At 46.5% G+C, this 27,024-nt stretch overlaps 3 protein-coding genes and 1 pseudogene across 3 annotated transcripts; 2 read left to right on the top strand and 2 right to left on the bottom strand.

Moving 5' to 3' along the window:
• Nucleotides 1-3,962: 3,962 nt before the first annotated feature.
• Nucleotides 3,963-9,916, top strand: LOC100837682 (glutamate--cysteine ligase B, chloroplastic). Its single transcript, XM_003569010.4, has 16 exons — nt 3,963-4,228; nt 4,330-4,598; nt 5,377-5,527; nt 5,613-5,720; nt 5,954-6,046; nt 6,474-6,557; nt 6,688-6,756; nt 6,844-6,914; nt 6,996-7,064; nt 7,179-7,272; nt 7,421-7,510; nt 7,601-7,681; nt 8,906-8,998; nt 9,150-9,230; nt 9,316-9,385; nt 9,499-9,916. The coding sequence occupies exons 2-16, from the start codon at nt 4,348-4,350 to the stop codon at nt 9,585-9,587; spliced, it is 1,494 nt and encodes a 497-aa protein (XP_003569058.1). The 5' UTR covers nt 3,963-4,228; nt 4,330-4,347; the 3' UTR covers nt 9,588-9,916.
• Nucleotides 9,917-10,598: 682 nt separating this feature from the next.
• On the top strand, nt 10,599-12,677 carry LOC100838290 (acetylornithine aminotransferase, mitochondrial). Its single transcript, XM_003569012.4, has 3 exons — nt 10,599-11,191; nt 11,306-11,737; nt 11,947-12,677. The coding sequence occupies exons 1-3, from the start codon at nt 10,781-10,783 to the stop codon at nt 12,481-12,483; spliced, it is 1,380 nt and encodes a 459-aa protein (XP_003569060.1). The 5' UTR covers nt 10,599-10,780; the 3' UTR covers nt 12,484-12,677.
• A 135-nt stretch (nt 12,678-12,812) lies between these two features.
• On the bottom strand, nt 12,813-15,019 carry LOC100838588 (endoglucanase 14). Its single transcript, XM_010233515.2, has 5 exons — nt 14,819-15,019; nt 14,293-14,733; nt 13,935-14,021; nt 13,642-13,791; nt 12,813-13,534 (listed from the first exon to the last, which is right to left on the bottom strand). Exons 1-5 carry the CDS (start codon nt 15,017-15,019, stop codon nt 12,929-12,931), a joined length of 1,485 nt encoding a protein of 494 aa, XP_010231817.2. The 3' UTR covers nt 12,813-12,928.
• A 2,416-nt stretch (nt 15,020-17,435) lies between these two features.
• LOC100829586 lies at nt 17,436-22,916 on the bottom strand (annotated as a pseudogene).
• Between the last annotated feature and the right edge of the window lie 4,108 nt (nt 22,917-27,024).

Genomic DNA, 27,024 nt, shown 5'->3' on the forward strand with positions numbered 1-27,024 from the left:
GGAACTCTGTTTATAAAGCAGTTGCTGAGCTGAGCCAGACAAAAGAGGCAAGGGGATGGATCAGCTAGCTTAGCCTAGCGTGATCGCAATTCGCACGACCGCCGTGGATGCGATGCAAGAAATTGCCAGAGTTCAGTTTCTTATTCTATTCATTCATGGTACTAGGAACAGAGATTCCATACTTGAATCTCTATGTATTTAATACCGTGATTTCACTAACAGTTAGTAGTACAGTAGGTATCAGCTCTCTATTCTTTTCTTAGAGATAAAAAGCGTCTTGCACTCACTAATCGCCGGTCATATGATTGCATCTCGATCATCACTCGATCGAGACACCAGCAGCTAAGAGCTAGGCAGCTGCTGCTTGTAGCAAGATGACACGGTACGGTGGCCGAGCTAGCAGAGAAAGGGACGCGCACTATTTTCAGCCGGGTCTCCATCCATTATTCCATTACATTACCATCTTTGTCCGTTTCCGGTGAAATCCTGATCTGGACAACACATATCCACAGGCCCTTTCCACCTAAACTTCAGTAGATTCTTCACGGACCCAATGCCTTTCCGTCTTCCCCCTAATCATGTCGGGGAAGGACAGAGCAGTCCCTTTCTGGAACAGGGGAGACAATCAGTGACAGAGTAGCACGAGCAGTACAATGGTCGACAGGTCGAGCGAGGAGTAATTTAGTAGTACTCCGTACTGTAAAATATGTTGCCACGCCTTTTATTTTATGAATGACGCAAATGTGTGGAGTATCAGGCGCTATAGTGTCAGGCAAGTTCGTTTCAGCGTACGTTAGTTTGCAGATAAACTTGGTTAAATTTTTGGGGTTAGTGGCCTTTCGTGCTGGACCGTAGCGCCTCTGTTGTTCAAGGTGATTAGATGAACGAAGTAAACTGCGTACCACTATCCACAGAATAAACAAATGGCGCATGTGATCCTTGCGCGAAAATGCACCACCTGTAGTAGGTTGAAATCTTCACCTCCATGTCAAAGATCCTGAATGTGGACCTTTTGTCACGAAAAAGTAAAGTTATTTGTATATTTTCGAAATTGTATGTAATTTTAGCTTTGGAAATGTGAACCATTTGCAGTTGCTCTGGATTTCGTATCTAACACGTAGTTTTGTCATTTGAAAAACGGTTCTTCGATCGCTCTACTTCCAGCCCGTGCTACCGTAATATCGATCCAATCCTAAGTCGGAATGAAATTTCCTACTCTGGCATGTTTCCTCTTTTTTCCTGATTATATTTTTGTCTTTCTATCTTTCTATGGCAGCGGCGAGTTTGTCTCTTGCTCTCGCCGCATGCGTCTTCCTCCAACTCCACTACCTCTTTCCGCCAACTGTCTCCTGGACAACATCCATTGTTGTGCGACCATGCCACCTCCCTAAAATTACTCGTAATTTTAGCTTTAGAAAATGTGTGTCTAAGCAATTGTAGTTGCACAAAAAAAATCATGTAAATAATTTCATGACGCCCAATTTTTTCATTTATAAATCATGTACTCCTCCGTCCCATATTAAGTAATGAAATATCACATGTATCTACATGCTTTTTGGATATAGATGCATCTATATTTAGACAAATTTGAGTCACTTAATTTGGAAGGGAGTACAATTTGCACCATATTTTCCAAACGACAGAATTGTGCTACCACATGATACGTAAGGAATGTGCTAATTATATGAAATTCGGGATTCTAATTTGGGATAAAAGAGACAACACGAGATCTAAATAGACCTAATATTTGGAATATGTGGAGAAAGATACATTGTACCATCACCGTCAAGAGACAGTAAATCCAAATAATTGTCTTGACGTACGGTACACATCTCTGATCTCTTGCCATAGTCTGGGCTGTCCTTGTAGCCACGTTCCAGACTCTTCCAAATCAATCGACAGTTCCACAACCTCCAAATCTCTATACGTCGGAAGGCGAGATCACAATGATACGCGCCGACAAAAGGCTTTCCGGCCGGTAAGCTTACTGGGCCAACAAAAGGCTTTCGGCCCATTCAGCTGGACGGGGAGGGCTCCTGACTTCTCAGCTCGGACGGATCGCTGGGCCGCACCAGAGAGTTTAGTACCACCCCGCGGGATTACGTTAGGGCCGTGCGACTTAAAAGGAACACGGGGTTCGCTCTCTCGTCCTGAGTGACGTGGCTGTCACTCGTGAACCAGGCCTAGGGGGACACAGCTGGGATGACGAGATGGAGGTGGAAGGAGCGAGGATACTTGCTGGGCCCGACACAAAGGAGGACCCGCTAAGCAAGCCCTCGTCTCTCTTCTCAGCGAAAGCGTTTGCTGGGCCTATCATCATAGGTCATTTGTGTTGGGAGCAAGCCCCTATCACTACCGGTTGTCTTTTTTTCACAAAAAAAATTAGAGGGGAAATTTGTGTTGGATGGTACAGTTTCTCAAAAAAAAAAAGTGTTGAATGGTACATTTGCTAGTTATAATGATTGTAGGTTAAATTTGCATCGAACAGAACAAAAAATTTAAATTTAGGTCTGGGATGAACAATGTGAAACCCGTGGGCAGTGGCCCCTTGATTTAGGTTACGGTGGCATCAGTATTCATCCCCACACTTTACATGGAGAAAAGGACATCATGAGATTCAGTTGAGTTTATAGTCTTATGAAGAGAAAGACCCAGTATAGCTCAAAAAAAAAGTAGAGGGAAAGACCCAGTATGGGCCTCGGAAGGAGTGGCCCGTTACCATCGGCAAGCAATGACAGGCCCGAGGGCCACAATGCGCGCTCGTGATTACTAGTACTTGAGAAATGTGCTACTTAGCAAAAAAACCAGAAGCTGGATTATGAAATCTGTCATCTCCCGATGATACACTTTACAGCCTAACACGGCCGGTACAACACGTGCACAGTCTTGGCACGTGGCTACCCCATATTTTCTTAATTTTTGCCTAAGTATAGATCCTCCAGCGAGAATGAGCTAATTAAACAAGTACCGAAAGCCCACATGCTCCGATGCTCACGGTAGTACAGCAGGTGGCAGCACCCCTGATTACTGGAGGACAATCATCCATCCAGGTGCTAGCAGATACTGAACCTGCCTGTGAAAACGGGGCAGGTTCACCCTGATCCATGAACGGTGCCAGTGTCAATGTGCATGTGCAGATGTGCCGCTACCGGAAGCGATCCCGTCCCTCCATCCCTCGTCGGACGGTGCCCCGGAGGCCTGTAGCTAGCACCTGCGCCTTCTCTGCTTTACTCCCACTGCATTTATCTGCACATTTTTGGAAGCAACGAACGTCACATTTTGTGTCTACAACATTCTTATCCTCTTTCCAAAATTCTACAGTATACGTGGACCCTAAAATAGTAAAAGGAGGAGAAATTTCCTGCGGGCTGCGGCATGACACTAAGGTCTTGCTACATCATATTCCCTCATTTTTAGTACTGCAGTACGAGTAGTAGTGTTGCGTAGGAAAGACAAACTGGACAAATTGCTGTCACGTCATTGACAAGAGTAGAAGAAAATCATGTGACCATCCAACCAAACGTGGATACATATATATTCCTCACACGTCTCCCGGACAATGTTCTAAAATCCGAAGCAAGTATAGGTTCCAAGGACGGATTTGCCGTAGCAAACTCGTAAATCCGCTCCATAACCTCGACCGCTCGCATAGAATCCGAGTCTTGGTGATCACCACGTAAGTAAGCATCCATCCCGAGCATCATCGCCGACGTCACGATGTACACTCACCGGCCAGGAAGCATCGGGGGAACCTTAATTATAATTCCAGCAATTAACAAGCCATAATCCGTCCAGGCACCGGACCCCACCACTCAGAAAGAAACCGTAAAAAATTTATTAACCGCTCCCTTTTTCTTTTCTTGCCTTTTCTTGTCGTAAATCATCGTGAGCAGTCCAAATCATCCCCTGCAGCCGGGGGAAAGAGAAGAGCTGCGGAGGGAGCCGATTGGATGATGCGCGCAGCGGCAGCAGCGGCAGAAGCAGAAAGCAGAAAGCAGAGCGCACTCCAAGGCGTGCAGTCGTCGCCGCTGACGTCGGCCCCCCGCGCCGCGCCGCTGACCCGCGGGCCCCGCCGCCCCCACCGCTTTTATAACCCACGGCCGACGCCCTCGCCTCTGCCCCCCTCCCACATTCCTAACGCTTCTTCCCGAGTCGAGGCCGCGGACGGCGGCGGCGGCGTGCGTTGGTTGGTCTTCGTCGGGTCTTGGCGCGAGCGAACCCTAGCGAGGTTGGGTTTCTTTCTCCTGAGCGCGACCATCGCAGTTCCTCGCTGAATTTTTCGTTGGTATGGGTTTTTACTTTCTCGGGTTTTTGATTTTTTTTTTCCAGACAGAGGGGTTGGGCGTGATGGCGGTGGCGTCGCGGCTGGCGGTGGCGCGGGTGGTCGCGCCGGAGGGAGGCGCGGGCGGGAGGAGGAAGGGGCGGCCGGGGTTTGCGGTGGTTGCGGTCCCCACTGCGGGGAGGAAAGGGAGCAAGCGCGGCGGGGCTGTGGCCGCTAGTCCCCCGACGGAGGAGGCGGCGCAGATGACGGAGCCGCTCACCAAGGACGACCTCGTCGCCTACCTCGTCTCCGGGTGCAAGCCAAAGGAGAACTGGAGGTGAGCAGCTTCGTCTTGCTACTGCTTCCGTACTTTTACTGCTGGAATTGGAATTGGATGGTTCGCGTCGAGACGCAATTCTCGAGTTGGTTCGAGGGAAATGGGTGATTCTTACTACTAGTTATTACCTTGCTTGCTGTTTAGCTCTGCAATTGAGGTTTTAGGTTTTAGTTGCTCGTGGAATGGCAGAAGTTTTCAGACGAATGGGTGCCTTGTCGTGACGAACTGGTTTGGAGTAGTTTGTAACTCTAATTTTAGCAATGCGTGGGTGGACGGCTTGGGGGCCTTTAGTTAGCGCATGGTTGGCAAAGAAAGCTTACCGCCATTCATAGAATTGTACGCCAAGATAACCAATTGGCAATGGTTAGCATCGTTATGTTGGAGCAGGAGCTAAATCGGGGTACATTATGTTGTGTCGTGGCAGAAAAGGCGCTGCTTATGCACTCGTATTATGCTGGAAGTAGCAACATTGCAATTTGAGCATGGAAGGACCAAAATTGTTATTCTGCCCGCTTTATAATCTCGTTTTCTGTTGTGTACATTGCTCGTCATATTGTATAAGTGGAAACAGAAAAGCTATAGCGTCGTAGGAACGCGTCCTGTTAATATAACTGGTATGCTCATCTTCTGCCAGTGAAGATAGTTCTGGTGCTGTGCCAAATTACTTGTGATCTGACAATATAGTTTGGTTATTGTTGAAGTTTTATTCTGCATAATTTCTACAGAGTATTTGAGTTAATTATTTAGTTTATCCCGTCATTAAATTTTTGATTTACAGAATTGGCACAGAGCATGAGAAGTTTGGTTTTGATATTGAAACGTTGCGCCCTATAACGTATGACCAGATTAGTGGCATACTGAATGGGCTGTCTGAGAGATTTGAGTGGGATAAGATAATGGAAGAAAACCATGTCATTGGTCTCAAGCAGGTACTGTGACTGGAAGAAAAATGATCATATTGCCATTCACTAGGTCACTTTTAAATTTTGTATCAACCTATTTATATGGATGCAGGGAAAGCAAAACATATCTCTAGAGCCTGGTGGCCAGTTTGAACTTAGTGGTGCTCCTCTTGAAACATTACATCAAACTTGTGCTGAGGTCAATTCACATCTTTATCAGGTAACTTTAGAAGCGCATAGCATTGCATTTATGAGTATTATCTTACAGGTTCCCTGCAACATTAGGTCTCATGAAAAACAAATCAAACTATTACATTTTCTCTTTGTATATTGTGATCCAGGTTTTATCTGCTTTAGCCTCAAAGTATAATTGTACCATGCTGTTTTTTCTTCTTATTTTGGCAAAACCTACTCAGTTCTATACTACGTATCAACACTAGCCGGTTGTTGCAGGTCAAAGCAGTTGGAGAGGAAATGGGAGTTGGATTTCTTGGAATTGGTTTTCAGCCAAAGTGGGCACTCAGTGATATACCAATAATGCCCAAGGTAATTCTGTCATTAAGCTGTGTCGTCCACCTGAATTCAGTCATGACCATCCTTAAACCTTGTAAATATATAGTCACTTCAAAATTGTAGTGGTTCTTCATAAATGGCTTTGTCACTTTCATTTAATTCCAGTTCCGTTAGTTGCAAAGGAATGAACCTGCAAATCTGGTTTTTGGAACTAGTACATCAATACTCCCAAGATTCTTGTATTGGTATAAATGCTGGCTTTTGGTGCATGCCATTATGCGTCACGACAAACCTCCACTGCAACTGTATCGGGCACTTGCGCAAAATGACAGATAACTCACTTCTTTTTACGCATGCTCAGTCGCTCACTTGCAAGTTATGCATACACTTGCCGGACGCAACACCATTGAACTGTTACTGCCTCCTATTTAATCTGATGATACAGTTTGTTACTTTGTAGGGAAGGTATGAAATTATGAGGAATTACATGCCTAAAGTTGGTTCTCTTGGCCTTGACATGATGTTCCGCACATGCACTGTACAGGTGAGTTTCATTTTTTTAATTCACGTACCATTTTTGAAACTCGTTGCTCTTTATCGATTCCATCTCAAAGCGACCAGAAAACATGTTTGCGACTTTACTAAACAATTTCGATTTCTATTCTGGCATGCAGGTTAATCTCGACTTCAGTTCAGAGAAAGATATGATAGATAAATTCCGTGTTGGCCTCGCGCTGCAGCCTGTGGGTATTTTTGTATTCGTATTATCTTTGCTGACAATGTACTTTGCTACCATGGTCTCACATGAACCTCACCCATTCATTTAACAGATCGCAACAGCAATATTTGCTAACTCTCCCTTCAAAGAAGGAAAACCAAATGGGTTTCTCAGTTTAAGAAGGTGACTGCTTTGTAGCTTTTCTGCCGTGCATATGATGTTTCAATGTGTGGAGCTGCTAACATCATTATCATCAATTTTCAGCCATATCTGGACAGATACTGATAACAACCGCTCAGGGATGCTTCCTTTTGTTTTTGATGACTCGTTCGGGTTAGCATTCATATGAACCCATGCCTCATTTTGCTGAAATATAATTCCTAGGAGTACATGAAAGGAGGATTTTCTTGTTAACGAGTTCTGATTATAGTTTGTTTTTCACTGCAGATTTGAGCAATACGTGGACTATGCATTAGATGTCCCAATGTATTTTGTATACCGGAATAAACAATACATTGACTGTACCGGGATGTCATTTCGGGTCTCTTCCCATCTCTGATATCTTAGTACTTGCAATTTATATGCTGTGAAAAAAAATTAAATGCTAGTGTATTTTCAAGCTTTTGACTTTACATGGCATTAGTTATTAGTAATTCATATATTCTTATTTGTCTATATTTATTTTGCAGGATTTTATGGTAGGAAAGCTCCCACAGGTTCCAGGGGAGCTACCTACTTTGAATGATTGGGAGAACCACCTAACGACAATTTTTCCTGAGGTTTACCCTTTGATTTGGTTAGCATGGTAAGATATTAACCATTGTTAATTTACTGCAATATTTAGTTGCTATTTTTGGTCCTTCTTGCAGGTTAGGTTGAAGAGATACATAGAGATGAGAGGTGCTGATGGTGGTCCATGGAGGAGACTGTGTGCTTTGCCTGCATTTTGGGTTTGTTTCCTGACTCCTTCTGTGTTTGTTTTGTTTATCTACACCGTTCTATTTACCATATAAAGACAAGCTGCCAGTAGTATGAATCTATACCAATATATTAAATTGGAGTTGGTGCTGATGGTACGGACGTCGCGGTACGTCACTTCATTAAAATTACGCTCAATATGCCACCGCACATCCTCGGTCCCGAAAAACATCCGTCTAACCCCCGAGCCCTAGCCGATGCGGGCTTCCTCAAACCCTATCCCTCTCGCTCTCGTCCCCTCTTCTTGTCCTGCCCGTCCACCCAACCACGCAACCGGTCCTCCACGGTATCCCATGTGCTCCTTCATCTCTCCTCTCGAGCTCCTTTCTCCCTCCCGATCTCCTCTGTCCAGCCCCCCCCCCCTCTCTCTCTCTCTCTCTGGCGCTCCTGCCTTCATTACTTGTCGTGCCCTCTTCTCCTCTCCCTCGCTGCTGCAATCCGCCAGCGCCGTCGCCAAGCTCCAGTCACCGTCGCAGCCCAGCACCCTCGTGTGCTGCTCTCGTCGTTAACCTCGCCGACGCTGCCTCCCCTTGCTCCCGCGCCTTGAACCTCCTCTCTGCCTCGCTCCCCCGCCTATGCTCCCCGTGCGCCGCTGCCCTTCAGCGCCGTAGCCTCGACCCTGCAGCAACCCCGAGCCCCCTTCAGGCCCACCAACTCCATCTCCCCTTGGCCCATCTCCACCTTCCGGCCCAAGCAGCAGCCCTGCAAGCCCAAGCCAGCCCAGCCGCCATCCAGCCCATTTGTTAAATAAATGTCCCAAGCTTTTTGGTTGCCCTTGTTTCTGTTAAATGCGGTAAGAATGTTTCTATTTCTATTCATATCATACTAGACAAATAATGTGCTATAAGAGATGATGGAATCCAGAATCAAGATCAACACAAAGTAGAGTGGAGCAATGGTAAGTTGATGAAGCCAAAGGCAGAATTGAGAGCAACAGGTGGTATGGGAGAAAACGAGAAAGAGAAGGCAGAGAAGAGGGTGCCTCTGCCTTGCCTTCTCGTGGAAATGGAGCGGCAATGTAAAAGACGCCACTATTTGAAAATTAACCTATAGCATGTTTTTTTTAAAATCTTCTTCCGTAGCAAAGCACGGGCTTTTTACTAGTAGTCCAATATAGTTACAGTAGTAATTAATAACCTTCATGTTTTTGGCAAAATTCTGAATCAGCTTTGCATGTGATTGGTCCTTCTCTATAGGTGGGGTTGCTATATGATGAGGAATCACTACAAAGTATTTTGGATATGACTGCTGATTGGACAAACGCAGAAAGAGAGATGTTAAGGCGGAAGGTATCTTAAGATATTTGCGTATTTTTTTGTCCTTCCAAATGGTAGAAATTATTGTTGATTGAAAGCTACATCTGTTTTGCAGAAACCTTTCAGTTTTGAGAAGCATAATTGCTACTTGAATTGTCAGTCATGTTGTGTTTTCTTGTATCAGGTACCAGTGACTGGTTTGAAGACACCGTTCCGGGATGGTTACGTAAGAGATCTAGCTGAAGATGTTCTCAAGTTGGCTAAGGTTAGTAACATTGTTTCGACACTGGTCTTTCTCCCAAACGCATAAACATGTTGCTTGTAATAACGATCCTATTGCGGCAATGCAGAGTGGACTAGAAAGAAGAGGATACAAGGAGGTTGGATTCCTGAGAGAGGTTGACGAGGTGGTTAGAACAGGTGACACATTTAGCATTCTCTGTTCATTCGATTGAGATAACGATTAGCTTGCCACAGTTGGCTCTGAGTTAAACCTGCTCCAGATCGGTAAATCTCAACCTACTCTATTGCAGGAGTGACGCCTGCCGAGAAGCTTCTCAACCTGTACGAGACGAAGTGGCAGCGCAGTGTGGACCCTGTCTTTCAAGAGTTGTTATACTGATGCTGAGAAATATATCCTGTATAACTTCACCGATCACTGGATGGGAGTCTTCAGATTGCCCCATACAAGAACCCCATCCTCCATTCTATTCCGAAAGCCAGGAGGGCTAACATGTTTGTTTCTCTGTTTCAGTCGTTGGGAGCTTTTACAACTTTTTATTTCCCAATCTCTCCAGGGAGCTGGAACAAACCAGTGTTTGTACCGACCCTGTTTCTTCTTTTCCTGATGAGTGCTGTATCCAAATAAAATCCATCTGGTGTATGATGGAAGGAACCTGATTTGCAGAAAATAATTTGAAGTGTTCGCGAGTTAAAGCGCTTTATCGTGCTCCTGGCCGTTTTATTTATTCCTGTGAAAATGCCCATACGTTTGTAGTCCGATCTTAGCTTAAGCATTCGAGTATCATAGTACAAGAAGCTTAATGTTTCATACGGACAAATAACATTGCTGACATCCGTTTGTTTCCTGCTATATTTTCGTGGTGGATCTTCATCTTCGTCTAGGGTCAAAGCTTTCCGTTGTTTATATTCCAATAGTTGCTTCTGTGCATGCCACTGACGGCCAGCCGTGCGATGATCCATAATGAATCGGAGGGAGTAGTATAGTTGGACTGCAAAACCAAACGTGTGCGGCGTGCTTGTTCCCAAGTGCGAGTCTCGTTCTTTATCTGAAGAAAAATCGCAGCTGAAGTCTATTCTGACCAAGCCGCACGCCACTACCAACCTGGCGACATGCCCTAGTGCCCTTGCTCGTCTTTACACCTAGGAAATGGAGTAATGCTGTCTCCGTAGCAAAAAATGTTACAAATCATTTCCTGGCACTATCACAAAATCTAGTTCTAACAGCAATTAGGCTGATTAAACACGTCATGTGTGGTATTTATATGACACATATAAATAACACAGGTACAGTACTACTCCAATTCCGAAGAGCCACACAACACAACACATAGATACAAAGGAATTCCAAGACGGAAAAAAGTCTATCAAAAGGAAGGAAGTCCAAGACGGAAAGAAAGTCCATGGCGAAGGGAACAGAGACCACGCGCTCGTTGAGCCGCCTCCACGCAACCAACCTCCTTCCTACGCCTACCAAAAGACCACTGACTCGAATAAAACTAAAAACCAAATCCCCAAATCCAGCCCGTACTTGATCCCTCGAACACTTCTCCAGCATCCGCATCCCACTTCGCCATGAATTCGCTCCAGTCCTTCCTCGCCGTCGCGCCCGTCAAGCCGGCCGCGGCCGGCGCCAGGCTCCCGTCGTCGTCGTCCTCTCGATGGGCGCGCGTCTCCGCCTGCCTCGCGACCCCGGCGCCGCCGGCGCCTACCGCCGCCAAGCGGCGGGAGCTGTCCGCGGCGAGCCTGGCCGTCATGGCGGACGAGGCCAAGTACCTGGTGGGCACCTACAAGCGCGCGCAGGTCGTCTTCGTCTCCGGGCGCGGGTGCAAGCTCTACGACATCGACGGCCGCGAGTACCTCGACATGTCCTCCGGCATCGCCGTCAACGCCCTCGGCTACGGCGACGCCGAATGGCTCCACGCCGTCAAGGGCCAGGCCGGCGAGCTCGTCCACGCCAGCAACGTCGCCTACACCGTCCCCCAGGTACGCCCTCCTCTCCACCCGCAATTCGTTCGACACTGTCCGCAAGGTGTTCGACGCTTTGCCTGCCCCATTAGTCTCTCCATCTCAACGTTGTTGTTGTCATCCTTCGCGCAGACGGTGCTCGCCAAGCGGCTCGTGGAGTCATCCTTCGCCGACAGGGCCTTCCTGGCCAACACCGGCACGGAAGCCAACGAGGCGGCCATCAAGTTCGCCAGGAAGTACCAGCGGGTCGCGCACCCCGGCGGGGGCGCGCCCACCGAGTTCATGTCCTTCTCCAACTGCTTCCACGGCCGGACCATGGGGTCGCTCGCGCTCACCAGCAAGCAGCAGTACCGCGAGCCCTTTGAGCCGGTCATGCCTGGCGCGGCATTTGCGGAGTACGGCAACTTGGAGGAGGCCAAGAAGGTGATACGGTCGGGGAAGATTGCCGCTGTGTTTGTCGAGCCCGTGCAGGGTGAAGGTGGAATTCACAGCGCCACCAAGGAGTTCTTGCAGGGGCTGCGAGCTGCTTGTGATGAGGCTGGGACACTCTTGGTCTTCGATGAGGTAGGATACAGGTTGCCTCTACTAATGTTATTTATGTTGTGATTTTATTTATTTATTCTATATCCTGCATGCAAATTCGTGATTGCATTTAGGATTTTCATACTTATTCCCCATGAAGAAAGGATTTTGGATTGCACCGTGAAGCTCTCAACCTCTGTTTGGTCTAAAAAGTGGAGATCATCTAAATAATCTACTGTCTGAAATCGCAGGTGCAATGTGGTCTTGGGCGCACAGGTTCCCTCTGGGCTTATGAGAATTTTGGAGTTGTACCTGACATGATGACCTTGGCAAAACCACTAGCCGGCGGCCTTCCTATTGGTGCAGTCTTGCTCACTGAAAAGGTTGCTGCTGCCATAAACTATGGCGACCATGGTACCACATTTGGCGGAGGCCCTTTTGTATGTGCGGCTGCACTAGTCGTATTGGACAAGATCAACAAGCCAAGCTTCCTAGCAGAGGTGACCAAGAAAGGAGAAAACTTCAAGCAGCTGCTCCGTACCAAGCTGAGTGGAAACCCTCATGTGAAAGAGATCCGGGGATTTGGTCTCATTGTTGGCATTGAGCTCGATGTACCGGCTGGTCCTTTAGTCGAAGCGTGCTTGGACGCTGGTGTCTTTTTGCTGACAGCCGGAAAAGGCAATGTTGTGAGGCTTGTGCCGCCGCTCATCATCTCGGAGAAGGAACTGGAGCAAGCTGCAGATGTGATAAGGGAATGTCTACCTGCTCTCGACACCCCTGCCTCGTAGTGTAAAGGATATCTGCTGTTCCTTACCGCTATAATGAGATATGTATCCTGAAGTTTCTTTCAAAAATTGGAAGGAAATAATGTCATGTTTGAGTCAGCGCGTTCTGAGTACTGTTCTTGGTGTAAGTAAATGATTTATCAGGTACTGTCTCCTGTGTTCCAATAACGAGGACGGCAGCATCATTCCTCATCTCATGACTGAAAACAGAACAGTCTCTCAACTATGCAGAAGCCTTGCCAGCACTCTGACGATGAGTTCTCTATTCCAAAGTTGCTTTCAAAAGTTTCAAGGAAATACGGTCATGTTTGATTCTCATGTTCCGAGCACTCTTTCGATGTTCTCGGTGCAACTCAAAACTGATTTATTACGTGCTCATGTGTTCCCGTAACAAGGATGGCATCATGATTTCTCATCTCATGACTGAAAAAAACAATGAAAAATCTCTCTAACTATGCACAAGTCTTGCAAGCACTCCGACAATGGGCGCGACGGTATAGGTCGACGTCTCGCCTTGCACGTAATTCCCCCGACTATCATTGTACCGGTCGTTGGCGTCAGGGCCTCCGACAATGGCGCCGACGATCACATTTTCATTGGGTTTCGCCGTATGGAAGTAGCCGGACCCATCGCTGCAGCCGATCTTCGCTGGGCTGGCCTTGATGGACGGCAGCGACGCGCCGCGGTGGTGCACCTGCTCCGGGTACCTGTCTCCATACCCAACCATGTAGCTGATCTTCTGGGGGTTCTTCCCAAGGATGTAGTCCACCTGTGACCGTGCAAAGGAGACCAGCTGTGCCGGCGGTAGCTTCACGCCGCCGCACTGGAGCGAGCCCCCCGCCGTGGCCAGGTGATCGGCGTGCGCGACGAGGGCGAATGCCGCCGCCGTGACGCATTGCTGGTTGTCCCAGGGCTGCACCCAGAGCATGCCGCCCGGGCTGAGCTTCCCGCTGCTGCCGTCGCCGTGCTGCATGATGTTGCAGAGGTACTTCTCCAGGTTGCTCTTCAGCGCCCCGTAGTTGCCGGAGTCCGGCAGCTTCCCTTGGAGGACGAGCTGCACGATTGCCGGCAATTATCAGTTACCGAAACTAGAAGTTGCCTCGCTTTGAAGAGAATTCAGTAGGATCATGGTACAATAATGGTCTGTGATTTATAACTTGCCTTGGCGACTAGTGTCTGAGCTCCGACGTATTTGTAGTCCCAGGTGAATAATGGCGGAACCCCGCCGTTGCCGCCGTCGGCGATGAATCTCTCGTAGTTCTTCTCGCCGGTGGCGATGTAGAGCCAGGCAGCCGCCCAGAGCAGCTCGTCCTTTTTGCATTTCCAGCGATGCAAACAAGTTTCAGGATATATGTGTTTTTTGCACAGATTGCATAAATAAATAAAGATGGTAAAAATGCCTTTGATTTTTTTTTCATCAAAGTGATTACTGCAAGATGCGGATTTCTTCGTACCTGATCGCCGCCGCTAGGATAAAAAATTTTAGCTGACGGCACGCTGTTGTGGTAGAGACCACGGTGGTTCTTCGCGAACTCAAACAGCTGCAAAATTAAGCAAGACGGTCAAAAGAATTAATTCAGTTCATACATAAACTTCAGCTGTACGTGCACATTGATATGGTTGCCATTTTCTGAAAAGATTTGCTTGACATACTACATTTAGTGTCATTACGTCCAAATTAATATTTTCCACAAACGCAAACCTGTTACTCCGTACTAATTTTGTGCATTCATTGATGCACACGTGTCAAAAATATGCAGTAGCGCAATTAATCTCTGCATGTGGTAATTCATACACGGTAGTAACACGCACCTGTTTGGCGTGCGTGAGAAGCGTGGCCGCGTAGTTGCCGCCGCCAGCGGCGTGGGCGTCCCTGAACACGACGGAGGCGGCGGCGAGAGCCGCCGCGGTCTCGGCGGCGACGTCGGAGCCCGGGTGCGTAGCGTTCACCTCGTAGGCTCCCCTCGGCGTGTCCATGTCCTCCGGCCTTTCCCAGCACTTGTGATCCGAGTCCCCGTCGCCGACCTGCACGAACAGTTTCTCGCCGTCGCCGCCGTTGCCGGCGACGTGGGCCCTGACGAGGTAGTCGGCGCCCCAGCGGACGGCGTCCAGCGCGTGGCCCAGCTCGGCGGCCCGCTCCAGCCCGGCCCGCTGCTCCGCCACGGCCCACGACAGCATCGTCACCGTGAAGGCCATCGGGAGCCCGAACTTGACGTTGTCGCCCGAGTCGTAGTACCCGCCCGTCAGGTCCACCTGCAAGCCACCGCCATTGTTGAATGTTGGTTAATGAGTATCAGCAGGAGCTTAATTTAGCTTAACTGGATTCGGTGCTGCTTACGCCGTGGTCGGCGCCGTCTTTGAGGGCGGAGTGGCCGCGCCATTGGACGCGCTGGGTGGCCGGAAGGCGGCCGGAGCGCTGGGCCTCGAAGTAGAGGAGCGATTTGGAGAGGGCGGCGGCGTAGTCGATGGCGCCGCTCGCCGCCGGGGTTGCCATAAACACTACCAAGGCTAAAGCGAGCAGCAATACTATCCTAGCCATGATCGCCATGGTCGATCTTCTTCTTCTTCTTCCTCCTCTTCTTATTGTTCTTCTTCCACTACTGCTTAATTAGTTGTGTATCGGTTACTAATGGGTGCAGTGGACTGAAGCGTGCTCGTGTACGGTTTACGGTATAGGAGTATTTATAGGAGTATTTATACGGGCTGGCGAAAAAATGGTGAGTAAATCCTGCATAAATGCATGCGTTCAAATCCGGAAATGCATGATAAGGCATGTATTGATTTCTGATATCGGCGCGGAGATATGTGGGCTTGAAATAACAAAAGCTAGTAATGCAAATCAGTATCATCTGGCGTATAAATATGGATTTAATTCACTAAATTGATCATTGTAGGAGATCGGAATAGGATTCATGGTTTACCTGGTCTTGCATGCGAAGATGCTTACCAGATGCTTAGAGAAATTAACCCGATTTTTTAAGCAATGGTGCTAGACAGATGCCTAATTTGACACCTCTACTGTACAAATAAGCACTGATGATGCTTGGTTTATTTTCGTAAGCACCAATTTAAGGAAAATAAATGCAGGGGAACCATGGATTATTGGATACTAGGAACATGTACAATGTAAGGAGTTTAAGTAGATGCCTATAAAATTAAACCGATTTATTCTTAAGCACCAGTGCTTAATTTTATATTAGACGTGCCAAACTTGGCACCTGCCCCATATAAACAGGAACCCGTGCTTAAGAAAAAACGGGTTTATTTTTTCTAAACACCTCTCTAAGCACCATGTAGGCGTTGTACGGGCTCCGAGGACCTTGGAAAAGTTGTGCTACCGTACAGAAATAAATGCAGAGGTCCATGAATTGATGGATACTTCATAACTGGGAAAGTTGTTCCACCTTACATAAAGGACCTTGAAAAACATTGGGTTACAAAAAAGCCCTTAAGAGTTTTCCTTCTCCATTAAATCCTCTGCTTGTCGTGCTATTACCGTCGAATCGCTAGAGGTGAGGACAAAGACGACTTTTGAGTCGACCACATAGACCATTAGAAGAACTCTCATCGTCGATATCTGGGAAGAGAAGTTGTATCGATGCCATTCTCTGATCTATGTCGACAGACACACAACCATCTCCTGTCGAAAGAAGTGACCCATTATGCAAAAGCCCAGGAGTGGGAGCAATCTTCACAAACTAAAAGAAAACACCGCAAGGGGATAAGACCAAGACCAAACAAACTGGTGCCCAAAACAATGACACAGAACGCCAGAGCACAGGCTTGAAGAAGAGACACTTGTTTAATTAGCTCTTCGACATTGTCGCGATGCGATTCAAATTGGGGTACCATTATTTGACATAGTTGTCTCCGCCATCAGAATAGCACCCGACACCGACACCTAATCCTAAATGTGTTGTGCGCGCAAATCTAGGGTCTCCTTACCTCCAAAGTACCACTTAGGAAGGGGGAGGGGACAGTTGATGAGACTCGCTAGTAGCCAGGAAGCGGTGGAGTCGATGTGGGTGCTCTCTTATCGCACACAGAGAGAGAGAGCGTGGGTTGGGAAATTCCTCAACTAACTAATCTCCCCTCATTCGTCCAATGTCATCCACACGATCTCCAATATCCTAGAGATGGTGACCCTGAACTCATCACAGTTGTCCTCATACATGAGCACGCATCCTAGGGCCTTCAACACATTAACACTGTAAGTTTGGCGGCCCAATCACCCCCAACACCGTCGCCTCCATCGACAGGATGCCACCTATAGCCTTCTGCGGCCCGCCACCACCCTCCTACCCGATGGCACCGAGTCACCAACAAGAGTGCTATGATTTAACTATTGTCCATGAATCGAGGAATTTTGTTGAGACCATTTCATTTAGTAGTTCACACGTGCAAAAACATTTATGGTACTATAAATAGCTGTGACATTATTTTTCTTTTAAATCTGGTATAAGATTAATTACTGCCTGCAGCTAATGAATCATGTAGTACTAAAAAATCAAAATTGTTTGCCCAACTCCCTATAAGGGATTTTTCTAGATCAACTCCCTACTACATGGTGGCACGCATTCACCGACCCACACATAATTCTCTTCTCTCGCAGGCGTCCATATATGTATTGCGGCATGACAATCGAGTTCCGTGGGAGCAGGATGGCAGCCTACCTTCGAGTTGAATAGCAGGATGAGGCAGAAACCACCTCCCTGTACATTGACAATCTTCACATCGCTCTGTATCTGCCACTGCCAGTCTCCAAATACCTGAACTCCATGGCACATTGGCACCATCGGTCCCTCAAAGCCTCAAGACCCTCGTCAACTCCGAGAGCTTCAACGGCACCATCCGCAGCTTGCTCGGCTCATCGTCCAGCGGTTCCAAGGTTCTCCGTCAGGAACGTAAAAGAGCTTCTGAGGTTCAGTCTAATGCATCCTGATCAAACAATAAAATGGAGCGGAAGTACCAAATCCCATGCATACAGATGCAGGTTACCTGAGCAAAATGCGTTCGTTCCCAAAGTTGAGAGGAAATATGGCCAACGAAGAAGGGAACTTTTTGTTTCAAACTCTTGTTTAGTTGCGCTAGCTACACCCACTGACATAGTACATAAGATCTTTGAATTCATGATTTCATCTCCTGCCAACAAGATAGGTATAGTATCGCGGGCGCTGCTAGCGAAGACTGAAGAAGTATGATGATATATGCTTCAGGCTCAAGATGCTTCGGCGGCGCTGGGGAGATTGCTTGAGCTGCTGAGCAATAACGGCCTCAGGGCCTCCACGACTTCGCTCATGTTTGGCCGAAAGTCCATCTCGTACTGCACACAGAGCGCCGCAATTTCAGCCATCTGCTATTCCAACGTACGGCGAGAATAAAGAAACATTTGTTAGCTCGTTCATAGTGTGTGAGTAGCCATTCCTTCGTATAGAAATCTAAAAATCCGACTAGCTAAATTTTGACCAGCATCTACAACAATATATCCATATTTCAGTCTCTATATTCCACTAGTCAAATTTTAACGAGCTGCTCTCAACCTCTCCGGTAGTAGCAAAAGAGGATGAGAAAGGGTAATATGGAGGTCATGATGGCTATGTTATTGCGAACAATAGCCATTTCTAGAATAAAGGCTGAGATAGGTATGTCACTACGGATGCTCTTAGATTAGTTCTGTGCCGAGTGAGCCAACAAAAATTAGTTTTCTACTTTTTTATATTTGAGATATAGGCAAAAGATTGACTTACTCCAAACAGGCCAAAAAAACCACAAACGTCTATACTGGCAAGATTCCAAATGATTTGCCCGCACGTCCCTGAACCCAACCTGCCACAAAGATTTCGTACTAGTGACACGGTAGAGCATGGCAGAATACTCACGAGGTGTTGCTGTGTTAGACCAGGCTTTAGCGGACAGTCGTAAACTCCTATAGTTTCCTTTTACCTGAGTAACCCACATGTCATCGTGTGGGTCCCTGGTCTTGCACCAGTTTTCTGGCCGTTTGTAAATATCTGTAACTTGCTCTATTTCTTCCAAGTGAAAGGCAATGCCTCCTGCCGCTAACTCGAAAAAGAATGGCAGAATACACAGGCTCAAGAATATACCTTGGCAAGAGCCTTAAGAGGGTAACCTCCTCCAAGCCTCGGATCTACGCATCTGTGCAACTTGGATTCCGAAAGTTTTGGTTTAGCCTGCATATCAATGGCACTAAGAGTTTTGCTGTTGCATCTACTCAATAAATGAAATTCCTAAATGCATTCATACGCACCCATGCCACGAGGAGAGCAGGGCGCAGTTTAGGATCATACGCCTTACGACCGGTTACAAGCTCCAGCAGCACAACACCGAAGTTGTAGACATCACTCTTTGTGGTCTTTTCTTGCATAAACCATTCCCTAACAGAACCTTAGATTAGATTAGTAGGAGAGTAATATATCATCTTCCAAGCCTGGTGGAAGAATGTGACAGAATGAAGCATTTTGTTGCATACTCAGGTGCGCCACAAGGCCCACAATGAGGAATGGGGGAAATACGATCCAAAAGAATATCATCTTCCGAATAAGGGGCCTGTCTCGAAACACCAATGTCGCCAATCTTTGCAACATCGTCATCAAAGAGAAGTACGTTGCTGGACTTGATTGCACCATGGATAACGCAAGGCCGTGCCTTCTGGTGGAGGAACTCAAGCCAGTTTGCAGCACTTAGGGCAATCTTCACTCGTTGCCCCCATGACAGAACAGGTCCTGGTTGGGCTCCCCTAACACCCTTGTTACCTGTGGTCCTAAACAAGCAGAATATCAGCCCTTTTTTGTCAAAATATTTTTAATTTTATTGGAGAGAAAAAAATGATATAAGAAAGACACTGAAATACATCAAATGGGGGTCTAGTTTTAGTTTCATACATCTCCCTAGGAGAAATATATACCGGCAAAACGGTTCATGGTTTGGATACTATCCTTGTGTGGAAAACTCATGTGCACCCCTGAATGGCTAGCATGTGGCATAGAGGCAAATGTGTCACGTGCCATGCGAAGAGAGCTCGCAAGTGGCTGCTAGAGGGGTACCCTCTTTCTAGCATATCTGTTTTTTCTATGCCTATACTCAGAACATTCCGGCAATTTGATCAAATACTTGTTGCATTTATTTTAAAAAGAGAGAATTTCACCTTTTTTACCCCTTATTTGTGATTTGGTTAAAACTTTTACCTCGTTTCAAAAATAATGTCATATTTTACTCTATTGTTATGACATTGTGACAACTTTTATCCCATTTTATTATTCCCCCAAATGACAAGCTGGACCCACATGACAATGTTGTAGCAGTAATCTTGGCAAACCCATAATCGTTATGGGCATATCAAATCATGTTGAGTTATATTAAATCATGTTATGCTAAATAAATTTGATATTTTTCAGAAAAATGGCCACTTTAGTGTTAGAATTTGATGAAATATAGCAAAATTGTAAAAATCTTGATAGAGTTTAGCTTAATTTAGTGATTACATGTCTCCGTGTTGTCTGCCCACTGAGTTGTAAGTCATCCTGTTATGCAGGTCTAGCTTATCACTTCCGGGAAATAATAAAATAGGATCAAAACCATCAGAAGGTGTCAAGTTGTCAACTGGACTAAAGGGTAAAATATCTTACATTTTTTTAAACAAGGTAAAAACTGTCATAAACTTACAACTAGGGGGTAAAAGGCATACTTTAATTTTTTAGAAAAATTGAGCGACATGAGACCGGGCAGCACACAAAGCTCATAAACTGTTAAAAAATTGAGAGTTTTGGAAGGAACAACTCACCATGAAGAATATCGTGCAGGGATCCCCCGGGTGCATACTCATAAGCAAGAACACAATTGTCTCGATCAGAACAGTATCCAAGAAGCTGGACAACATCTCATGTTTAAATCTTGAGACCACCGGAAACTGCATCAGAAGTGTGGTAATTAGAAGCAAGCCTTGTTTATGACAGAACTACGGTCGGGCAAAAGCTGGCATGAACCAATTTTCCTTTCAAGGAAAGAACAGGACAGTACAAATAGTTGTACTAAAAAGATGAAGAGTATTAGCCGAAATTTTGACAAAAGGCAAGGAACAGAGCCCATTACCTCCAAAAAAGTTTCTTCAATAGAGTTTGGGTCAAGCTTCAAGATGGCGGATTTCTGTCCATCTTTCAGCACTCCGAAGAAAACATTACCGTATAAGCCCCCTCCTATTAGAGTATCATTCCTAAAGTTCCTTGTTATTTGCTTCAGTTCGGCCAAGGAAATGGTCGGCACCATTAGAGGATCATTGCTAAAGTTGGTAGTTATTTCCATCCGATCGTCTGTGGAAATGGTCGGTATTACAGATGGTGAAATTTTGTCAGTTTCATTGACAGAAAACTAAAATTAAAATCTAATATGAGGATATGTTCAGGAACATTATTTATATACTCCCTCTGATCCTAAATTCTTGACTCAAATTTGCCCAAATATGGATGTATCTATTCTTAAAAAGCGTCTAGAAACATGTAATATTTCGACAACAATTTAGGATCGGAGGGAGTATTTAGGAGTATATATTTAGCAAACCAAATACTATGTATCAACAAATTCCTTTGGTGAAATTATTTGAATCAAATTATTCTCTGTGTGGTTGACCATGTGGACGTCAACCAGTCAACCACCAGTAAGAAACCTAGTAGAACAAAATGAATGAGGAATCACAAAACATTTTCATGGCATATATACAATAAATTTACCAACATTAATTGAAGCAGAGGAAAACTATTACATGATTGACATGCCAACAGGGATTTTCTCATCTTACCTATAGAACTTCTGCCCTTGCGCTTTTGGAGAACTTTTCTAATTGTCCTAAGTCTATCTGCTACTTCAACCATTTCTGGACGTATTTTATCCTCCATTTTCAAGCATTCGGCTGCTAATTTTGCGATACCATCAAGCAACTTGATGTTCCCCTTTTCACTCGCAATTTCCCCATCAAACATTTGTCTCACCTTTTTCCCTTTCCTGAGAGCCTCAATAAAACTTTGGGTAAGATTGGTGTCACCTCCTGCAGCTTTCTTTCGGGTGAGCATTTCCAGCAAAACGACTCCAAAGCTATAAACATCACTCTTTGGAGTTAGGATCCCAGTCTGACAGAACAAAGGGTCCATATAACCTATGCAACCAATGACAGTTCTCGTACGCTGAGCCTCGTCAGCAGAAAGCAATCTCGCTATTCCAAAATCAGATATCTTTGGCCGGAGATTTTCATCCAGCAGTATGTTAGCAGGTTTAATGTCACCATGAAGAACAGGACTATACATTGAGTGCATGTATGATAATGCTTCAGCTGACTCGATGGCAATATCCAAACGTCTGTCTAAAGCGAAGGGGGCATGACTATTAGCATTGCAGCAGTGAAGGATATTTTCCAGGTTACCATTACAGATAAACTCCATAACAATCGCTAGAGAGTTTTCCTCTGTGCAGCAACCCAAGAGTCTAACGACATTCTTATGGTTTATTTGGGAATGCACTATCAACTCCTTGGCAAACTCTTCTTTCTTGGTTCCGTTTTTGTATCTCTTTACTGCGAGCGGACGCTGATTGTCTAATAATCTTCCTTTGTAAACCTTACCGAATCCCCCTTCTCCCAGCAGGGAGCGATATCCATTGGTGATGTCTTCTGTATCTTTTTGTGTGAAAGATTGTAGGCTACAGTTGTTGTCCACTCTTTCAAGCACTACACGTCCATTAATTTGTAGGAACTCCCTAACATTGCTGCCTTGGTAATCCATGTGCAAACTGTAGACCAGTACTAGATTTACAGGACAGGGAGTACCAATGGCTGTCCTACTTAAATGAATTTATATAATTCATCGATATTGCAATTTGAATATTCAATCATTTGTGGTGAAAAGATAGTAGGCATAGGTCAATCTGTTTATATGAAGTTGGAACCAAGACAAGAGAATTAGCAGGGAAAATGGCTGGAGAGGGACCCTGTTTCCGTTTTGTTAGTACTCATCTACTCCCTCCATCCCATATTAAGTGACTTTCTATTACATGTATCTAGACGCTTTTTAGGCATAGATACATTCATATTTGGACAAATTTGAGTCACTTAATATGGGACGGAGGGAGTATTTGGAACTTGTTAGTCGTTGTAAGGCTTTTTGAAATCTGCTGTTTGGTTTCAGTATTCAGGGCATGTTGGTTTCATATGTGAAATGGAGCCAGGGGGCTGACCACTGTTGATCGAAAAAAAAGATGGTAGCCATTCCATTGGCTAATTCTAAATTCATATGTATAATAGCATAATTATGATTGTTTAATTCCAAAAGTCAAGTCTCTTGGCTCTTGTCACACTTTCTCACAAACGGATGAAGAAATAGATTATTTTTTTTAAGTTTGGACAAACCAATAACCATTGCAGGTCTAAATTCATATGTACCTTCACCTCCTCCGGGATCTCCATATATAGACACCGACGATGTCTAGAATGATAGTAAGCATCTACTTCTGCGACTGCAGAGTTTGTCTTGCGGCCGATTCGATAAGTTTTGATGCAGTGGAGCTTGATCCAACAAGTCATATTCAGAATCGCAGACAACAACCTGGCAGTTGAACATGTGTAACGTTTAGTTCTGAAATCCCTCTTATGACATTCATTGTTCTTCATGTTCCGTATGGTAACTGATCCGTAGCATTCATTTTGTTACGAATTCAGCTCTGTGCCAATGCATATATATACTCCCAATAAGATCCATTCACGTTATGAATGTTGGGAATATGCCCTAGAGGCAATCATGTATGATGTAATTCCCAATGTATTCATAAATATTATTAAGTTGTCCTTGTTTGAACATCTGATATGTATCATTGAATATGTGATTTGATTGTGGAACTATGTATTCATGTTGTTCATACTAAATTGTTCTTAGTCATTGAGGTTGTGCTGGACACATAACCTAGACTAATGTGAAAGTTGGCTGATGACTCGGTTCCACTTGTCATGGGCATGGTGATGTCATTCCAGCTTACACGGACTCGGCTAAAGAGTTTAGCGAGTCGGACTGACCCATATTGAGATGCAACGAGTAGGTCGTCATTTGCATGTCTCAATCAATGTAATCCTTAGACCTGAGGTTATCGCACAATCCGAGTTGTGGATCACCAACTTAGGTTCTGTCAAACGTTGTTCCGTAACAGGGCAGTTATAAAGGCAGAGTTCGGGTTGACTGAGAATCAAGCTGTGTGATGTGGATAACCAAGATGGGATTTTGCCCCTCCGACTGGAGAGATATTCTCTGGGCCCTCTCGAGTGATATGATTCGGGAAGCATGGCCATGCGCGACTTGGTTAACTGTTAACCGGGTCGATCGACTAAGAGTTAGTCAGATGAATCGTATATCACAGATCAAGAAGAGAGTTGAACTATTAAAGGGATGACGATTAATCGCCTATAGTTCGACAAGGTATATCGTGAGGCAAAAGGGACTAAGACGTATGTCACATTGGAAGGTACGTCGTCATGACTCGATGGTACTTGGGAGTCGGCACGTTCTGCTAGGAGCCGCTACCGATTGATCGATTGAGAGTCGGACTCCAATCATGTCCAAGTCGCTATGAGCCTGCGGGGTCACACACTTAAGAGCGGGAGCAAGTATTTGGTCGGGTTGGACCCGAACTGGAATTGGGCTGACAATGCGAGTTGGACTCGCAGAGTGGATGGGCCACAAGTGCTGGAGCCCACTTCCACTCGGTATATAAGCAGGGGCGTGGGATACCTTAGGGGCACGGTTTTTCCACTCTCATGCGTTGAGAACCATAGCCCTATTCAGTCCAACCGTCGCACCGGACCTAGCAGTCCGCCGCCGGAGCTCCTCCTCGCAGTGTGGATACCGGCAAAGGTGTTGTACGTTCAGCACTTCGACGATCGAGGGATTGGATCGGCTGGATCGGATCGAGGGACTGCACTGCATTAAGGCGCCGCATCGATAATCCGCAACTGCGCGTCTAGTGGTAATCCTCGTGGCCTTCTACCTCGGTTAGATCTTAGGAGTTCGCGTAGGAAAAGTTTTTGTTTATCTCTACGCGCCCCATCAATGAATTCGTCCAAATTCTGCTAGATTTTGTTTGTACTGCATCGTGATTCATGGACATGGAGCAGCTGGAGCAGATCGCTCGGTGTATATGCCTTGTGATTACTATATATATTTCAGTATCAGAATTATCTGTACCTGGAATAACAGTGGTCCTAATTTGGTGTGTACCTGGAATAGCAGCAGCGGCCGCGGCCGCCGCCAAACGGGGCGCCTGTGGACCTTCTGCCGCGCCTCCGTTTCGAGCATGCGCCGCCATGGACGTCGTCGCCCATCACCCACACGCCTCCGCTGAAGGCGTTGTGGAAGACGCACGGGCACAGCTGCAGACGGCCGACGCGGCCCTGGCGACGCCGGCTCAGCCACGCATACGACGTGGGCCCAGACATACGCGCCAGCGCGGGTGAGCACCCGCGTCCCACGTCGTCGAGGAGAAGGTCCCGGCGTGTTCGCGGTGGACGACGGTGAGGAGATCCGCACACGAAGCAGACGCGTCGGCGGACGAGGGGGCCATTGCTTGCTGGACTGGGCTGGGCTGGTTAAGGATTTCCGGCCCATTTCGGTGGACGCGCCCCGCAGCGGACGGCGCGGAGAGCTGGGCCACCGACGCCGCGAGCACAGCTTTCGTAATGATGGTCCATGCTCTCTCAAAAAAAAATGAAAGCAAGGCTGGTCCATTGGCAACTGTACTGAGTGTTGCTGCTGGTTTCTGGCTATGTTTTTGGAACCTTTTTCCTAGTTTTTTTTTATTTTGAAAATTCTTGCTCGTAGTGTTTTTTTTTGTACACCGTGAATGTTTGTAAGCAAATATTTATTTACTCCAGTAGTAATGCTAGGCCCATTATTGGAAATTCCACTTAGGGCCTCTGAAATCTCATTGCCACCCCTGCAAACCTCAGAAGATAAACAGTAGTTAGGCCGACCAAAGGTTGACAATAGCCACAGCGAGCCGCTAATGGCCATTCTCAAAATGAGCCGGTGAGAAAAGTCGACGGACGATCAAGTAAACTAATGTCCATTCGTCTCTCGTGTAAAGCAAAGACAAAGATAATCAAAGCCGAGCAAGCATGGCACAATTCGTCTACATGACTGCTTACATCAGCCACGATGGACACATAACTATAGTGCCTTAATCTAAACGTAATTTACTACGGAGTACTAGCTTTGTATGGTGACATCGCAACTAATGAATGACGATGGTTATGCTTGAGTTAGGTTAGTGGGGGCGGAGGACACCGCGAGAATGAACGAAAGTGCACCGGTGAGCGATGGCGATGTTAAATTTGTCACATCGCTCGGTCCATACCAAGTGCTCCATCACATTGATGCCAGCAAAATATACTACAGTACACGTAATTATTTGATTTTTTTTTTGTCTCTCTAGCTCGGTGAGCTGATATTATATGCATTAATAATTTGCAGCGAGGGTGTGTCCATCAAAAAGGATATGCAGCCGACTAACTTGCATTAAGCAAGCAATGTGCTAGTATCGTGTCGGTGTATTATTGGGGTTTTAGTTGGGTCCGTCGGCATAAAAGGTCTTTCAAAGAGCCTGTTTGATGCCGCTTCACTTCACAGGTTCACCACTGAAGTAGGTGAAGTTGTCCCAAACATCTTCAGCTTCATATGTTAGGTGAAGTGGAGCAGCACAACCCTCTAGTTCATTTTACTGGAGTCAAGAAATAGGTGTTTCACCTGCTCCACTTCAATGAGTTGGGGTAAAATTACCACCAATGCCACCAAGTTACCCCCAACTGACCACCATCGAGGTCCGATTTCTTTCCCGTTCTGTTCATCTACCCCCAACTGACCACCATCGAGGTCTGATTTTTTTCCGTTCTGTTCATCTTCCCCATGGCGGCTCTCCTCCTCCATCCCATCTCCGTCTAGCCCGTCCTCCTCCTCTGCCGTCGCATCTCCGGCGAGCCCACACTCCTTCTCCACCGACCCATTTACTCCACCAGTACAAAGCCGCCGCCGCTGCTCCCATCTCAGGAGAGCCCACGCCCTCATCCTCCGTCGCATCTCCGGCGAGCCCGCGTTTTCCCTCCGCCTGCCACCGGTGTCGCAGCTCCGTTGTCGGGAGGGCGGGTCTCACACTCCCGCCGCGGGCGTCATCTTTTACTCCCGTCATGGTCGCAATCATCGTAGAGGGCGGCTGGGACAGTTGCAGCGCGGTGCTCAAGGCAGCGATACCCGGTCATGGCGCGGATGCAGCACACAGCTGCGGCTACCTGAGGTAGCGAGGGAGTCTGGAGCGGCTGCAGAGCGGTGCTCGAGGACGTTGTTGCTGCTCGTCCGGGGCTACTGCTGCTGCTCTCGATGGCTCGATCTACGCAGCCATGACACGGACGCAACTCGTGGCTGCTGCTGCTGCTCGTACGTCCACAACGGTGGTGATACAATCAATCAATTGAATCCTTGGGCAAACTAATCGATCGATTCTTCT

Source organism: Brachypodium distachyon, chromosome 2 (genome assembly GCF_000005505.3).
Source record: "Brachypodium distachyon strain Bd21 chromosome 2, Brachypodium_distachyon_v3.0, whole genome shotgun sequence".
Taxonomy (NCBI): Eukaryota; Viridiplantae; Streptophyta; class Magnoliopsida; order Poales; family Poaceae; genus Brachypodium; species Brachypodium distachyon.

Bases quoted from the DNA above. Each gene is read 5' to 3' on its own strand.
- LOC100838588 (XM_010233515.2), bottom strand. From the start codon at position 15,019: ATGGCTAGGATAGTATTGCTGCTCGCTTTAGCCTTGGTAGTGTTTATG. The intron at 14,022-14,292 runs GTGCGTGTTACT...TTAATTTTGCAG, and splicing joins TTCTCACGCACGCCAAACAG to CTGTTTGAGTTCGCGAAGAA. The intron at 13,792-13,934 runs GTACGAAGAAAT...AAATGCAAAAAG, and splicing joins ATCCTAGCGGCGGCGATCAG to GACGAGCTGCTCTGGGCGGC.
- LOC100838290 (XM_003569012.4), top strand. From the start codon at position 10,781: ATGAATTCGCTCCAGTCCTTCCTCGCCGTCGCGCCCGTCAAGCCGGCC. The intron at 11,192-11,305 runs GTACGCCCTCCT...TCCTTCGCGCAG, and splicing joins TCGCCTACACCGTCCCCCAG to ACGGTGCTCGCCAAGCGGCT. The intron at 11,738-11,946 runs GTAGGATACAGG...CTGAAATCGCAG, and splicing joins CACTCTTGGTCTTCGATGAG to GTGCAATGTGGTCTTGGGCG.
- LOC100837682 (XM_003569010.4), top strand. From the start codon at position 4,348: ATGGCGGTGGCGTCGCGGCTGGCGGTGGCGCGGGTGGTCGCGCCGGAG. The intron at 5,528-5,612 runs GTACTGTGACTG...ATATGGATGCAG, and splicing joins ATGTCATTGGTCTCAAGCAG to GGAAAGCAAAACATATCTCT. The intron at 5,721-5,953 runs GTAACTTTAGAA...CGGTTGTTGCAG, and splicing joins TCAATTCACATCTTTATCAG to GTCAAAGCAGTTGGAGAGGA.